Source organism: Pelodiscus sinensis, chromosome 4 (genome assembly GCF_052426305.1).
Source record: "Pelodiscus sinensis isolate ZL-2025 chromosome 4, ASM5242630v1, whole genome shotgun sequence".
Lineage (NCBI taxonomy): Eukaryota > Metazoa > Chordata > Testudines > Trionychidae > Pelodiscus > Pelodiscus sinensis.
In genome coordinates this window covers 48,985,682-49,003,390 of record NC_143055.1, presented here as the reverse complement: position 1 = coordinate 49,003,390, position 17,709 = coordinate 48,985,682, and the positions used below count along the sequence as shown (strand labels likewise).

General features: G+C 37.9%; 1 protein-coding gene across 11 annotated transcripts in view; it reads left to right on the top strand.

The window, feature by feature from the left end:
- Positions 1–17,709, top strand: part of FRYL (FRY like transcription coactivator) — a 394,001-nt gene that overhangs the window by 373,109 nt on the left and 3,183 nt on the right. For 9 of the 11 annotated variants that reach the window (XM_075930452.2, XM_075930453.2, XM_075930454.2 and 6 more), the window contains 4 exons: positions 1,780–1,878; positions 10,326–10,394; positions 14,493–14,510; positions 15,431–15,541. In XM_075930452.2, coding sequence (XP_075786567.2) covers positions 1,780–1,878; positions 10,326–10,394; positions 14,493–14,510; positions 15,431–15,541 — 297 coding nt within the window. The remainder of the gene's footprint in view (positions 1–1,779; positions 1,879–10,325; positions 10,395–14,492; positions 14,511–15,430; positions 15,542–17,709) is intronic. The other 2 variants (XM_014568673.4, XM_014568677.4) reach the window with 1 other exon arrangement.

Sequence of the window (17,709 nt, the reverse complement as noted above, 5' to 3'; positions counted from 1 at the left end):
CAGGCTTTGCGCCCTCTGCCCTCCTAGGTACTGCCTCCCACTGCTGCCTTTGGCTATGATTCTGGCCAACGGAAGCAGCAGGAAAAGCCTCTGGGTAGTGCTTCCCTGCACTGCCATTCCCCTAGTGGGGTGAGGGGGAACAGCAGTGCATGGAGTCATTTGTTCCCCCCACAAATAGAATCTGGCCCTCGAGGCTCAGGGCTACACACGAACACACACACATCAGGAAGCTAGCGCTCCAACCTTGCTGGGCAGTGGAGGGTTATGGGAGCCTCAAGCCACGATCCACCTGTGAGGCAGTGATCGATGGACCATGCTTTGAGAACCATTGGTACAAATGAAAAAGAGGAGTATCAAAACAGTAGTTTATAGCTGTGAGTTCAGTTGTAAAATATAGTCCTTTCTAACTATAGAATAATTGTGAAATTTAATTATTTCTCCTAATAATGACAAACAATGGATTGATTTAGATAGTAAATATCAATAATTTCATTCACTGCTCTCTTTACCTGTCATAAATTTCAAGGTTTCATCCTATTGTCAAATTAAATGGTGCATCCGAAAGGTAGAGTGGGGAGTTCAATATCCTTTTATTTATAAATGGCAGATTCTGCCATCCTTGTTGATTTGAAGTGTGCCATAGAGTTTTTCTACACAGGGAAATCAAAATCGTATTTTTTCCAGTAGAACAGTATTCTGACAGAATCGTGGGTTCTGGTTCCTTATTGAATTAGGGCCAATTCTGACCTGTTCTACACACTGGCACAGGAAAGTACATAGTGCATAAGGAACCTACTTACTTACTCCCTTGCACTGTTATGCTGCATGCAGGATGGAAGCAAATCCATTACTTGCCCATTGCACAGGTGGAAAGGAAAGGGAAAGACTATCATTTCATCTCCCCACACCAACATGACTGACAACATAGTTACATCTATGCTCTAGATAGCATATGCTGTGACAGCTGTAGACCTGGTGCAATTTACCCCCTTCCTTAAATAGACCGGAAGGGACACTGAGACTCCCTTGCTATGTCTAGACTACAGGCTTCAGAAGACACTTTTCTGGAAGAGAGTGTCCACATAGCAAAAGTGCATCGAAAAAGCAATCTGCTTTTTCGCAAGATAGCGTCCACAACAATTGGACGCTATCTCGCATTTAAGTTGTGATTACTATGGACAGAGTGGCCACCGGGCCACATGTGTTTTTTCCAAAAGAGCTCTTTCGGAAAAAGACTTCTTCCTCATAGAAAAAGGTTTACCGCTGTCAAAAGAACCCCCTGCGTTCTTTCGACTTTCTATCGAAAGAACACAATTGCAGTGCAGACGTAAATGCAGCTTTTCCAGAAAAACGGCTATTTTTCCAGAAAAACTCTGCAATGTAGACATGCCCCCTTGTGTCATGCAGTCTCCCTCCTGAGCTGCTCTGGGACAGCACCACACATTGTCTTTTCCTAAAGGTGAGATTGCAAACTGATGATTTAGCTTTTAGATGGGAAATACACCACAGGTTGAATCAGAAGCACAACTTCATACAGCACTTAAGTGTTTTTGAGGTTTCTCATCCAAGTTCTAATTAGGTGCAACCCTGCATGTCTTCAAAATCTGATTGCATCTAACAGGTTGGAGTGGTATGGCTGCAAATGTTTGTTTAAACTTAAAAACAGGGGGGTTACATATGATGTGCACAACGGGTAAATTGTATGTGCTTTCTCAAACGTGGTCTAACAATTTAAGAGTGTTTTAATTTGTTGTTAGAAAAAATATTTTTATGTTCTAGCTAATGTCCTGTGGCTTACTAGAAATATTGAAGTTCAGTGTTCTGGAGCTCCAAGAACATCTAGATACCTATAATGCCAAAAGAGAGGCAGCAGAGCAGGTGAGTCTGCATTATTTATTAGCCTAATACCAGTTTCAGAATTTTAAAAAAATACTAGACTTTCACAAGAATATCAAGCCTTTCATCTCAAACAAAATAGTAGACTTCCTTTTGTTACTAGCATTGTCTCTTCTATTTTGTATAGTTTTAAAGTATTATTTGAGCTATGTGTAGTTGATGCTTGTTGCACATACCTATACACAAAGCTTGACAATTAGTGTAATCTACTTGCCCGTAGCGAGTAGATTACAAGCCGGCACAGCCGCACAGCGCAGTCTTTGCATGCACAGCATGCCGAACCGCACGGCTGGCGAGTGGGGCTCGCTGCCGCTTGGCGAGCCCTGCCTATACACTATTAATTTTTACTGTGTTTATGGGTAATTGTTAGATGTTCAAAAGGTGAAAATTCATCAGTGCGGAACTCACGGTAATCTTGTTACTCCTTTATATAAGTACTGTGACGTAGAGAGGGTCTGTGGTGCTGAGATTTTAAATAAAGTTGACATTTAGACAATATAATTAAATAGTTTAGACCCTGAAGGTATATGTTAAACCTAGCCTCTTTGCAAAGGGCAGTAGTTTAAAAATTGAACTTTCAGCAAAGCATGTGTGCTTGCTTTTGTGAACCAATGTCATTAAACTGACTTTAGAAGCATACTAGCTCCAGGAAATTCAAACAAGCTCCCTTTCATAAAATAAAGAAAATATGGAACCAGATTCACTGTTGCGAATGTAGGAAGAGATGCATTTTGTACACACCTATGTCAGAGTAATTGTCTAGAAAAGAGAGCAGTCTCTGGTTAGGCTAATGGTGATACTGTTGTCACTAAACCCCAAAGGTGCCATTGAGAGAGGACATTTTGAAAATATTGGTGGAGATCTAGAGAAGTCTGTCAGAAGATGCTGAGGAAATCATAGAATCATAAACACTAGAACTGTAAGGGACCTTGAGAGGTCAGTTCTAGTCACCTGCCCTTATAGCAGGACCAAGCACCAAGAGATGTCTATCCAACCTGCTCTAAAATATTTCCAGAGATGGAGATTCCACAACTTCCCTAGGCAATTTATTCCAGTGTTTAACCACTCTTGACAGTTGGCAAGTTTTTCCTAATGTCCAACCTAAAGCTCCCTTGCTGTAGTTTAAGCCCATTGCTTCTTGTCCTATCCTCAGAGGCCAAGGAGAACTATTTTTCTCCCTCCTCTTTGTAACACTCTTTTATGTACTTGAAAACCACTGTCGTGTCCCTTCTGTCTTCTCTTTTCTAAACTAAAGAAGCTCAATTCTTTCAGTCTTCCCTCATAGCTCATGTTCTCTGACCTTTAATCATTCTTGTTGCTCTTCTCTGGACCTCTACAATTTCCCCACGTCTTTCTTGAAATGTGGTGCCCAGAACTGGACACAGTATTCCAATGGAGGCCGAATCAGTACAAAGTAGAGTGGAAGAATGACTTCTCATGTCTCCCTCATAACACTCCTGTTAATGCATCCCAGAATCATGTTTGCTTTTTTTGCAACAGTGTCACACTGTTGACTCAGTTAGCTTGTAGTCCAGTATGACCCCTATATCCCTTTCTGTAGTACTCCTTCCTAGACAGTCATTTCCCATTCTGTATGTGTGAATCAGATTGTTCCTTCTTAAATGGAGTACTTCACAGTTGTCCTTATTAAACTTCATCCTATTTACCTGAGACCATTTCTCCAGTTTGCCCAGATCATTTTGAATTATGACCCTATCCTCCGACTCCTTCCAGTTTGGTATCATCTGCAAACTTATGTGTACTCTCTATGCCAATATCTAAATCACTGATGAAGATATTAAACAGAACTGGTCCCAAAACAGAACCCTGTGGAACTCCACTTATTATGCCCTTTCAGCATAATTGTGAACCGTTAATAACTACTCTCTGAGAACAAACTTAAACAAAAACTGGTCAAGTAACAGTTATCCAGCCAGTTATGCACCATCTTATAGTAGCCCCATCTAACTTGTATTTGCCTAGTTTATTGATAAGAAGATCATGCAAGATTGTATCAAATGCCTTACTAAAATCTAGGTATACCACATCCACTGCTTCTCCCTTATCCACAAGACTTGTTGTTCTATTAAAGATTCTATCAAATTGGTTCAGTTCCATGCAGGCTTACCTTATGGGCTTGCATCTATTGACATATGCAAAGGTGTGAACCTAGGACACTGGCTCTGAATTTGGTCTTTCTAGCTCTTCTGTTTTGAAAACCTAAATGGTCTCTTGATATTTGCCTAACAGGCATTGGGTTGTATGGTAAACAATCTTGTACCACTCAGGGAATGTAATGATCATTAATATATCATATTTGCAATCCTCTATTAAATGGTTCTGACATGCTGCCACATTTTTGTTAGAAGTAATCTAAAGTGGCATCTGGTTTCCTTGGTTAATTATCTCTACATTCTATCTCTCTCAGTCTGAGCTTCTTGAAGAAACATTTTTGAAAACTCTAATTTTTAGAAGAGTTTTTAAATTGTTTTCTAAATTTTTATTTAAAAGGTCCTTTTAAGATTTTAAATAAGGGACTTTTCTTGTCCTATCTTTGATTTTAATAAGGGTCTTTTTAGCTTTGGAGAAATTGATTACATAGAGGAAACAGTAAAACTGACTATTTTGGAGAACCTGATCTAACTTTAATTGATGTCAATGGAGAGTCTTCCACTGACTTCAGTGGGAGTTGGATCACATCCAAAGTTCTGTCATATGCACAAAGTGAACAAACTATAAAAAAGAGGCATTTTTTCGCCAACACTCCTCTAGTTATAGTAATGTTAGAAGTCACACCAGAATAGTTGCTAAATGTTCACACAAAGGTGATTTTTCTAGTTCACACTGTACCTTTTAAATATACACTGAAGGAGATAAAATTCAATGAGGTTTATTGGAAAGGCTAATGTATTTTCAGCCAAGTCACTCTTCTGTTATGAGATGAGACCTAAATCAGAACATAAATGAAACATATGGATTCACCTTAGTCTTTTCAAAGTCACCATAGCAGCCAAAAATCAAGAGAATTGACCCTTTTTGTTTAGTAGATAGCTCAAATAAAAAAGATCTGTTTGTTTATTAGTATTAATTTGTTACCCTTACTATTATCACACTAATTCCATTTTTTTAAACCCTGAAAAATCCTAAACAATGTTTGGATTATAAGTACAAATATAAGTGTTCTGCACTAGCTATGTTTCTGATTAAGTCTCATCTGATAATTTGAATGTCTCCAGTAGCACCGTATCAGAGTGCCACACATCCCTAATATGTATGTTTTAACATACCTGTGAAATAGGGAAATACTGTTTTCCCCATTTTACAGAGGGAGAACTTGAGACATGGAGAGGCTAAGAGACTTGCCCAAGATCACCCATGAAGAGGCAGAATAGGGACTTGAATCAAGGTATGTGTTTTATACCTTGAAAAGTAATTACACAAACTGGTATCGCAAGATTCTTTCTATGTGGATTGTTTCTCAGTGAGTTAATTGCCCATATACACATAAAAAGTTTGATTTTTTTTAAATTATTGACTAACAAACAGTCAATGTTGATCACCTTTTGTAACCATAAAGGCACTTTAAATTTTCAATTATATTTTTGTATTTTCATTTTTGTTCTAGTTTATTCTATCCATAAAGATTAATGCAGAATCTCTTAAGTTGTCTGCATTTTGTTTACATAAAGGAATCTGGTGTAGGGAAGTTAAGGATGGCCTCTGTCAGTATATCACAGTGGAGCACACATGTTTTCGTTAGTGATGCTGTCAAAAGACTGCCCAAGGACTTATTCCTGTATTCAACCTGTCTTTTACTGATATATTTGTGAGTGATTAGGGCAGGGCAAAGGTTTCACTGGGTCAGAGAAATTGTTCTGAAATATCTAAGAGCCTAAGGCAGATTTGCTTTTTTTTTTTTTAATTTGCATCAAGAAAGGAAAGATGGTAACATTCTTATTTTAATTCGCATAACATAATTTAATTTAGAAATAATGGCTAATTTTCTCCAATTGGTTTTCTTGTTCCACAATAATTAAAACATATTATTTTCATTTATTCAATGAATTCACAACTGTTTGTGTGTTGTGCAATAAATGGAGGTTTAGGAGTCTTCGGAAGTGTTGAGCTTAAAGCATGCTGAAATTAAATAGGGCAAAAGAAAGTATTGATTCAAAGTTGTATCCAGTTGTTTGCCCATGGTTGCTGTTCATTCTTTAAATGTTCAAAATGCCAATTAACTTAATATAGCCAAATGTATTGCCTGACCACAAAGCAGTACCATACAAAAACAGAGACATTCTTCTTCTGTGAAAGCAAATTCTCACGACATGTTCACCATACATAGTGTGCCTCGGAGATATGTATTTCAGCTAGCTGTATCAGATGATTTTACAAGTTACAAAACTCTTTACATTACACATCATTAAAATTCATTTAACCAGTTCCTTAGCTTGTTGTTTGGTACCTTCCTTATTTTTCGTTTGGATATTAGCATTCTAGCTGCTGGTCTGTAAAAGTACCTCCCTGTACTTTCCCATATCTCATCTGAATATTCCATTCCAAATACTGATGAGCCATGAAAGTTTCCCCTAAATGTATTTGATACAAACTTTTCTTGTATCTTTGCTTTGATGAATTTCCTGTTCTGTAAAAGCAAAGCTGACTTCAGCTTTTCAAAGTGCTGTGGAATAAATTATGTGGATGAATAGAATCGTAGGAAGAGCATATCACATTCAGATAAACTTCTCTATTCTGTATATTAATACCATGTACATAATAACTTTGAACATGGTACATACTGTGCCTAACATATGTGTCGGCTAATAAAGTTAGTGAGACATACAGGAAGTCTTTGAAGTAAATTGGCTGGCTATATTCTAATAGGTAATTATTGTATAAAAGCAATCTGTGTGGTATAGTAAACTACTTACCTGTAGGATCAACCCCAAGAATTGAGCCTAACTGTAAATCTGTTTTAAAAACCTTACAGTGAAAAATATACAAATGTTGTATGTGGTATATAGGGCTGTTAAGTGATTGAAAAAATTAATTGCGATTAATTACACTGTAAAACAATAAGAATACTATTTAAATATTTTGATGTTTTTTACATCTTTTAATATATTGATTTCAATTACAACACAGAATACAAAGTATATAGTGCTCACTGTATTATTTATTTTTATTACAAAACATTTACACTGTAAAAAAAATTCAGTTTACCTCACTGAAGTATTGTAGTGCAAATTCTATCATGAAAGCTGAACTTAAATTATTTTATATAATCAATATATTTGTGTTCTATTCAAAAGAATCCTTTTTTAGTTCAGCCCCAGCTGCGGCGGCACAGGGCTCAGGGGTAGGGGTCAGCCCCTGAGCTGGGGGGGGGGGTAGACCCAACCCTGGGGAGTGCAGAGTTCAGGAGGGGAGACTCAACCCCAGAATCAGATGTGGGGGAGGGTCAGTCCCAGCCCCAGGAGGCAAAGAGGATGGCTTGGGTGAGCCCTGCTTGGGGGGGGAGGGGGAAGGGAGCGAGGGACAGTTTGGGCAAGCTGTTTTATTTTTTTAAATATGGTCACCTGGGAGGGGAGAGGGACAGGTGTCAGGGTCTTTACTTCTCTTGTTTACTTCTCCACTGGAGCTGGAACCACAGCTTCATGTTTTTTTCCTCCTTTCTGGCTGCACTGGTTTTTTTGTTTTTGTTTTTTCTTCTCTAATTTACACTAGTAGGAATTGGTCTCCAGCATGCTCTTTTACGGTACACACATAAAGGGAGCAAGTGACAAAAAGCCAACATCCCTTTTGCACTCTATGGTCTGTTCCCTTATATTAAGATTTTCATGGTGTTCATGTATTAAAGACTAAAGCATAGAATCAAAGGAGAATATAAGAAAACAGAGCACTTCATGTATCATGTAAATACTGCAGGGAGCTCTTAACTACTTAAATATTTTTTCAAAGATTTCAAAAATTTCATATATGATACATCAGATAATGTGTGAAAAGCAGATATTAGGTTCTCAATTTCTGATGTAATTTGTTCTGATGCAAGCTATATCATTATTCTTATTGATGGATGCTGTCAGATGCAAAGAACAAGATTTAAAATATCCAGTGGGATCTGTGTGTCTAATTGAAACTGACACCACAGTGTTTAGAGAATTTCACTTCTCCTTCTGATAAGCACACAGGCCTAGTTAATTCACTAAGTAGACTTTATTAAATTGAGCAGATGGGAAATCACATTTTTCTTTTCCCTTTCTTGCATCAGACAAAGGTTAGGAAAAGGTCACTAAAATTTCCAACAAGAGTCATGATATACAGCACACATTCTGCTAAGCTTACTTCCATGGATGTGTTCTGTGCTTCAGAGGATAGTTTGCTCTTTATCCTCAATATGTTGCATAACAATCCCAGGAATACTCTATTTCACTATTATTGATATTTGTGTTTCAGTAGTGTCCAAACTGTGCTTGGGGCTGGGGAGGCTAAAATGATGCACTGTTTAGCAAGACTGTTAGCTGATTTTTATGTATGTTTTATATTAAACTTATGTCCTACAAAATAGTGATTGTCTCTTAAATCATCCTTTGAAATAAATCCTTTGAAATCATCCTTTGAAGTAGACTTCCGATAATCCGGAACCTATGGGACCTAGGTAGTGCCAGATTATCAGATATGCCGGACTATCAGGACATACTATAAACTGGTTATATATCTACTGTATACATTATATACTGTATATAAAGTGTTTTTAACCCTTTTTATTGTACATACTGTATACAGTATATTGTAATATTTTAGTTTTTTTAAGCCTTTTTTACCCTTTTTGCTCAGTTCAGCTGCTGCCGCTGTTACCTTGTGACTCATTTTTTGCCGGAAGCTAATGACACCATCTACATGTTTCTGTAACTGGAAAAACTTAAACAATGAAGTCTAGCAACACCTTAAAGACTAACGTGGCTACCCCTCTAAAGATTTTTTTCCCTCCTAAATAGTAAGAGCTAGGACCACCAAATTTGGTTTGCTGTAATCATAACTTAAAGCAAGATCAGGGTTTGGTTGTGCCAGGAAAATGGGATGTGCATGGAATTCAATTGTTTATAATAAAATGGAAATGGAACGGTCTGGAGGGAGCGACATGAATATGGGGAGTGGGCAGCTATAACCCCATTGGGTCAGCAGTGGTTGAGAAAGGGATAGCTATCTACTACATATTTCAGAGAGTGTGTCTGTCTGTCTGACCCCCCCCCCCAGCTGAGAGAAAAGCACCCCTCCCCCAGCTGTGCCCACTACAGTGGACAACTCAGGCACTTCTCACCTGGACCCCAAGCTGCTTTCATGAAAGAGGCCTGGGGTTGTCCTTTTTCCCCAGGGAAGCCTGCTTGCTGAACCCCTCATGCCCCTAGAGCAATGATTTAAATGAAGGGGGGGGGGGGGAGTTATTTGAGTTAAAGACATGAGCAAAGCCAGGTAAATCTGCTAGTGTGGCTATTCAGAATTACATTTCCATATACTATTTTCAAAGAAATGTGGCAGGTTCTATCTTTTCACTATCTAAACCAAATCAAAATTTGATTCAAAGTGTTCTTTAGATACACATCTTTTTAGCCATTAAAGGTTTTGAGAAATAATATAATGAATTCTTCTAAAAGTATTGTGGCAAGGTCCTCACCTAGGCCTCTCATCCTGGGACTCCTTCATCCACAAATCACCTGGAGATCCTTTCTGGTGCAATCACCCATGCCAACTCCCCACCATCTTCTATTTACAGAGCTTTGTTCACAGCAAATTAAGCTAGCCACTCTCTGGCTCCTCTCACTTCCTGTCTGGCTGCCTTATTTAGCCCTCTGGTTAATGAGGCCCACAGCTGTTTCTCATTAGCCCCTCAGGCATGGGCCTGCACAGTTGGCCTCAATTGCCCTTTTCAGCCAGGCTGTAGTGGCAGAACTCTGGCTTAGCCAGCAGTCTGTCACACTATGTTGAATGGAAATTATTTTAGCATATTTAATTAAGGAATTTTCTATTTCCTCTGCTACCTGCCATGCATCCCCAATCACCAAGTTTAATGAAAGTACTATAGGTAGGGTGTAGTACACACTATGGAATAATAAAGCTTACATGAAATTTTCAGTAGAGAGAACAGAGTAACTGCTACGTAGCGCTTTTTTTTCTTAGCAGAACAAAGAGTGTCTCTCTCCAAGATCTTCTGGTAAGAAATTAAGAGCCAAGCAACAGGCATTGGAAAGATAGTTTTAACTGGAATTAAACAAAATGAGAAAAATTAGACTGTATTGATTAAATAATTTCAATGATAATCTGGGTATATTGAAAGGTATTCGTAACAATATAGGTTTTTGGTATTTTTATTAGTATCTTTGGTTTGCTCTGTGTTGCAGAATACTTTTAATTGCTTATTTATTTTGTAGTGGCTAGATGACTGCAAAAGGACATTTGGTGCTGATGATGGCCTAAACAGAACCAATACAAATGCTCAGGTAGGTGTTTTTCTTTAGAAGCTTTCATAGAGTTTATTAAAATAAAAAACTTGTATTCTGCACAAAAGTCCTTTTTTGATCTTCCTGGGGATTGAAAAATGTTGTACAGCTTTTCATTTCAGTTATCAAGCCATCTTTTAGAAACTCAGATTCTTATGAAGTATTGGCCTAATAATGAAAAGTTGTCGTTTATGAAAGTGAGCAACCAGTCTCGGTTCAAGGCTTAATAACACTGAGTTAGATAAGAAGGGTAGATACAATCTGTGTACCAGAGCAAGTCTGGCTTTTATGCAGTTGTTTCTAGAAGAAAAATAATTAGCATTCTGTTTCTGTTCTTGTCAGATTATTGTCTGACCAAAAAACTGTACTGAATCTCATATAATTAGTACCATATACATATGTATGACCTGTCTGGAACAATATTTTGCTTTATTGTTGTTTTATTCTTAAAGTAGCAGCACGACAGAAACTTTGTCAAACATTATTTTGCTAATTACTATCTAATATGAAACAACCCATTGTTATTAGTTGAAGGTTGTACTTGTAAAAAATATGCATGAATAATACATTGCATGAGAATCACCTGCATCTTTAACACTAGCTGTACTAATTGTTGTAATGGGCAGGGCTCGACAAATCACTGTGGATTTCAGCCGGTCACCCCGTTACCGGCGGCACACGCATGCGCAATGCAGGGCTGGCGAGTAGGTTTCACCGCCGTTTGTCAAGCCCTGGTAATGGGTATAATAGCCTCGTCTACTTGGGACAAGGTTTGTTTCTTTTAAAAAAATGGATAATATTCCCACTGTAAAATGGCAGTGAAGAGGGAGGATCCAAGCATATACACTATTTTACTGCCTTTGGTCTATGGGTTTAATTATGCTCTGTAGGATCCTGTAATAAAAATGATGAAAGACATAACGATAATAGATTTTTAAAATTATTTTCATAGAAAGATTTAACAGGGAAGGTAAAAAGGAAGAAAATGCCCCCTCTCTCCTTTGGGTAATTCAGAATACATACATGCCCTAAGGGCTGGCTTCACAACTCCCATTGGCTGGAAGTGAGGGGCCAGAGAAACATGCTGGCAGCCATCTGAAGGATACACTGCCCAGAGCCTGCGCCTGAGCCCCGAGCCTTCTTCCATTCCCAAACTCCATTCCAGAGCCCACAGCTCCATGTGCATCTAAACCCAGAGCCTCCTTCTGTACCCACACCTCTCATCCCCAGCCCTAACCCAGAGCCCTCACCCCCTCCTGTATTCTAACCCCCTGCCTCAGGCCAGTGAAAATAAGCGGGTGAGGGAGAATGAGTGACGGAGAGGGGGGAGAACCTTGAGGAAAGGGTAGTGCAGGAGATGGGACAAGAGTGTTTGGTTTTCTGTAGTTAAAAAGTTGGCAAACCTAGAAAGGGAAAGCATTTTCTTTCTTTTTACTCCATTATCAAATCTGTTTATAAGAATGTGATTTTTTTTAAAACAAAATCCATGCAGTAGCACTGTTGGTGATGCCAAACTTATGTCTGTCATTAATATTTATTTAAAAGAAATCATGTATTCATCAGTAAAGATTCCCACTTTGTAAACAGGGTTTCAGGCTTTAAAAGATTTTTTTCTTCATTTTTCACAATATTCTATTTGGGCCCATTTAAGCTATCCAAGTTTTTTAAAAATCCCAATTCAGATGTTGTTGGTTTTGTTTTTAAATTAAAACAATATTGGAACAGAAGCTTAATTCTGCATCTAAACCTGCATTAAGAATTTTAAAAAATAATTTAAAATGGCCAATATATTTACCTTAGAAAAATGGCTAAGCACACAAGCTACTGTTCACAAGGATGTTTAGTGCACATTAAAACTGTTTACACCTTAATATCTTCCTTGATGTGTATCATTGTATAAAAAGAATATGTAGATATACACTTTACTTACACAATATCCTAGAGATTTATTACATATTTTACCTATATAATAATGAAATAGTTCTCTGTATTTCTATATCATCTTATATTTTCAAAATGTTTTATAAAAATGAATTAGTTCTCCCAATGTACTCATCAGGGAAGTGAGTATTAACTATTGCTGCTTTATAGATGGGGAAACAGAAATGGAGGGCAAATTCATCCCTTACTTACACAGATGCTGGAAATTGGGGTGCTGAGTGTGTTGCTGCACCCCCAGGCTTGAAGTGATTTCTATCAGATAGATTTGCCATTTTGTGGTCTCTCGGCACCCCCATTATACAAATTATTCAAGCACATCTGCTTACTTCAGAAGTGTCCAGACCTGTTAGAACCAGCGAGGGGTGCATAGGATTCAAGAAAAGCAGAGGGTTTTTTCTCTGAAAAGAGTGAAGATCAGGTTGTCAGAGGGGCTCAAGGCAGTTAGGTGCCCAACTCAAATTAACCTTCAGTTGGGCGTCCAACTCCCTCAGGCACCTTTGAAGAAACCCAGGGTAGATGGTTTGCCTGAGGCCACATACTAAGTTAATGTCAAAGCTATCTCCTAATAATAAGACTCTTCACTGGATTATACATTTACCTAAAATTTAAAAAAATTGAAAACATAGTACCCATACACCTATTCACTCTCACAAAGGAAGGTGAGGTATTTTTAAAAAATACACCTTTTACAGACTTTCTAAATATATTTAGAAATGACTTGAAGGAACTATTGTGGATTACTGAATGTGACACTTGTTTCAGAAAAAATTCTAAACGGCATGAAATGTTAATAGATTAGTAAAGTAATCAACTAATGTACAGAGCATTAAAATATTGCTTTGGCCAGAAAAATGCCACCTCATTCAATAGATCTGCTTAGTTCATTGACATAATAAGATTCTCCTAATTTGTAGCACGGCCATCAGTACAACTAAGAGATAAGGAGCTGAATTCTGTTCTGGCATATGCATCATCAACAGAATTGCTAACTAAATCCAGTTATAGAATTGTTTATTAAAAGTGATGACAGTGGAGACAGAAAGAAAGCATCTTGATGTCAGATTCCAGTCTAAGTTTGCAGGACTGGCAAATTTAAAATTAAAAAATTATGTTACCTATAAACTTAGTAAATTTGATGTAAAAATCATTGAGAGATAAAAAATATAAAACCACATAATACCATTTTTCACACTAGAACTTCATTTCATTTTTAGAATAGCTTTGTTTAAGCCTATATTCCCCTTAGAAATTCATGCCTTTTTCATTTTTGATTTATAATAATAATAATAGACCCTGCCTGGCATGTTCAGTTCTTCTCTGTTGGTCACTAAGGGTGTATCTATGCAGAAAAAAAAGTACAGCAGCAAATCCGAGTGCACTTCAACTGACTCAGGCTTGTGAGGCTCACACTGCAAGTGTACAAATAGCAAATATACAAGCTCATGCTGTGCACATTGTTATTTATACCCATCCTATGGGTCCAAGCAGTATGTATGTACTTTACATGCCACTATAAGTGTAGACATAGCCAAAAATGCTTTCCTGGCGTCTCCCTCCACCCCCACATGCATACATTCTTCTTCTAAGACAGCATATGCACAATCCAAGAGGGAAATGAGACTGAAAATCTTACAGTGATGTATTATAAAGGTCTTAGTTAAAAACTCTAAAACAAAGACTTTCTGAGTTGACTTAAAATCCAGAGTGACTAACACTTTAAATTCATGGGGCAAAGGAAAAGTTTTCGGGGCGGGGGACCACTTCTCATGGTCAAATATGATGGCATGGATTAAGGAAAATGGATTGTAGAGATGATAAACCCCAATTGTTCTGGTTTCTGATGGTTTATATAAATATTTATACATAAATAAATCCAAGCTCCTCCTGTGGCAATGTTGAAGTATATTTTTATTAAGGTTTTTGGACAGCAAGAAAAAAAGTTACTCTTTGTCAGTTATATCAATGAATGTTTAGTAATTTCACTTTGTATTCAGCCTGACATTTTCCCCATTCAATGAACCTTTTGAGAATGGTAGATACATTTCTTCCTCCAGTTTACCTGGGACATCTATGACCCTAATTAAAATAATTTCCTACACTAATTCTTGATCTTTTTCTTCCTTTGTATTTTTGTGACCCGCTCACCTTCTTGCTTAGCAAATGGAAATTCTAGCAGTAAGTGATGGCTCTTGATTTATTTAATATTTAACCATGCCAGTCAACAAACTGGTCTCCATCTGTCTCTTGTCCATTTGTGACATAGCAATGTCTTGTCATAGAATATTATGAAAGTACTGTGTGCTTCAATTTTGTATAGTCCTAACTCATGAACTAGTGGTCCTTTATAGATGATATGATCCTGTAGTTATTACAAATTAATAGCAGATGCCTCCATTCATAGTGGCTTCTCTGACTAAATATAAAGCAATATTAACATTGCCTTCTCAATGACTACTGTTTTGGATAAAAATATGTAAGTTAATATTGCTGTGCCATTCCAATAAGAATATACCATCAGATTCATATTTCTTAAAATACAATCATAACAAGCTTTCATAAGGAAACATTATTCTTATGTCTAAGAATTGAATTTGTTTCCTCTTGCTCTGTCATGCAATTGTAACCTTAACACTAGGGGTAATAGTATAACTGTTCATATTAACATTGGGAAAAGAAGCCAATTGTTTGTTTGGTATCATATCTACTGTTTAAACTGACAAAACAGCCAAAAGAAATAAAGCAATCTGTGTATTTCCTACTGGAGCATGACATTTTGAAATGTCATTTGAATCTTTTTTTTCTTGTTGGAAATGTGATCACCTTTCGTAAAAGTTTAACTTGCAAGAGCAATACTACTTTATTTCTAATTACCAATCTCATCCTGAATGTAGTTTTCATCAGCTTTCATCAGCTTCTCACTACATTGGCTTGTAAATCTTCTTGACATTTCCTTCTGTGCAGCAAGCAAATAACTATTTTTAATATTGTAAATTCTCTGCTGGACAAGCTGGCTGTGATTTATTGTCGGATTGTGTCATATGTTGGTAGAGCAGCACTCCTTGAATTTAATATAATGTTGCTATTTACATTTGTAGGAGCTGGAGTTGTGTCGACGGTTATACAAGTTGCATTTCCAGTTGCTGCTTCTGTTCCAAGCCTATTGCAAACTTATCAGCAGAGTAGATGCAATCAAAACAGAGGCAGAGGTAAAGGAAATCATATTATTTAGCGACCTGTTATTGGCAATACCCATGAATTGTTTGTTCAAAAGCAATACCCATGAAACAATGTAACTTTTTATAACTTTTTTTTATCAGTGGTTCATCTCTCTTGAATATGGAGATATGCATGTCCAGCTGTTTTGTAGCCAAGAGATAAAAGATTTAATTAGAACTTGCAATTATTTTCCCAGTCATTGAATTACATCTTTGTTGATCCTTGGACTACTTGAAAGCTCTTTAATACATAGTAATGCGGGGAGCTCAATGGTCTTATAAAATTCAAGGATTTTAAATGTTTGTGTCACTGTTGGTGTATACCAATCAAACAATAAATGAGGAACATCAACTCCAAGAAGATTGTTACAAAGACTTTCTGCCTCCCCAGTATCTTTTCATCTGTATATAGTTGTATAATCAGTTTGCAATTAATATTACAGCTTTAAAGTCATTTTCAAGTTTCAGATTAATATAACCCATTTTTTCATATCTATATAAGAAGCTGTTATATGACTTCAGCACAACTAAAATCAGGAATCAGATGTATCAAGTTGAAAATACAAAAAAGAGGCACCCAAAATTAGTGACATATCTTTTTAAAAAAGGTGCTAATAAAGGTTTTTACAGCAGAAGGTTGATTAAAAAAGCCTGGAGAGGCATTTTTAAAAATTTGCTGAGTTGAAAGGGCAACTAGCCTCTTAAAGAAGAAGAAATGGTTTTAAAGCTGTCACTCAAAGCTGCACACAGGTAGCAGGAATCCAGCTACCACAGGTAACAATAGCAGTGAAGACAGCAGTGTGGACTTTGATGCAGGTAGCACAAGTAGGATTGCCACGTGTCCAGTTCTCAGTTGGAATGCCTGGTCGAAAAGAGATGATGACAGCTCTGCTCCACACTGCTAACCAGACCACTATAACTCCAGCTGGCTCCACAGTGCCCATTGGCTGGAAACTGTAGCCAATGAGAGCTGTGGGGCTGACACCTATGGGTCAGTGAGAGGAGCCTCCTGACCATGTCTCTACCTAAGAAGTAGAGATGGAACATGCTGTCATTTCCAGAAGCCACCTGCCATAAGTGCTGCCTGGAGCCCAAACCCCCTCCAACACCCCAAACCCTTGTCCCCCTGCTGCACCCTAACTTTCAACCTTGAGCACCCTCCTGCACACCAAACCCCTCATCCTTGGCCCCACCCTAGAGCTCGTGTCCTCAGCTGGAGCTCTCACCCCTACCTGCACCTCATCCCAGGAGTAAGTAAGGATAGAGGAGAGAGGGTGATGGCAGGAGAAGGGAAGAGCCTCGGAGAAGGGGTAGAAAAATGGGTGGGGCAGTGCTGTTTATTTTCTGCCAACAGAAAATTGGCAACTTTAAGTACAAACTCAGGACAGAATCTGAATATGTACTCAGCTCACTAGCCTGCTCTGAAGCTTATGCTATGCTGAGTTCATTGCTTTTTTTTTCCACTTTAAGGGTGCATATACATAGCACTAACTCAAAATAAGATACACAATTTGAGCTATGCAAATTGCGTATCTTATTTCATGCTATTTCAAAATAGCTTATTTTGTCATTTGGTACAGTCCACACAGCGCTGAATTTCAAAATAAAGCACTATTCCGAAATGTCCCTTACTCCTCGCAGAATGAGGTTTACAGAGACATTATAGGCTTGCTATGAAATTATAGTCTTGCTATGAAGACAGGGGATAGCTATTTTGAGATACTCCGGTTTCCCAAAATAGCATTGCAGCGTAGACGTTCCCTACGTGACTCAACATAGCTCAGATAGGCTAACCCATGAACAGCTTTTGCTGTGTAGACTTATCCTTTTTCTCCTTAAGCCCCTCCCTATCCCTGGATCCCCAGTCCTCCCTCACGTGCACACACACGCCGACCCATAAGGGGGATCTGAATATTTTCTTTCAGGAGATCCAAGGTATGCACATTTGATGATAACATTGGGTAATGCTTATAAAACTGGTTGTCTCCCATTCAGCAGATGCTATGGCAACTGGGCATGCATATTTATCCCCAATGACCGCCAGTCACCATGTCGGCCACAGAAGCACTTCAGAGTATAAATGTCGTGTCTTTCTTGTGCTCTGTGGCTAAGGGAGTGTTCTTTCACACCTGTCACGTTTGGGGAATTATGATCTTGGG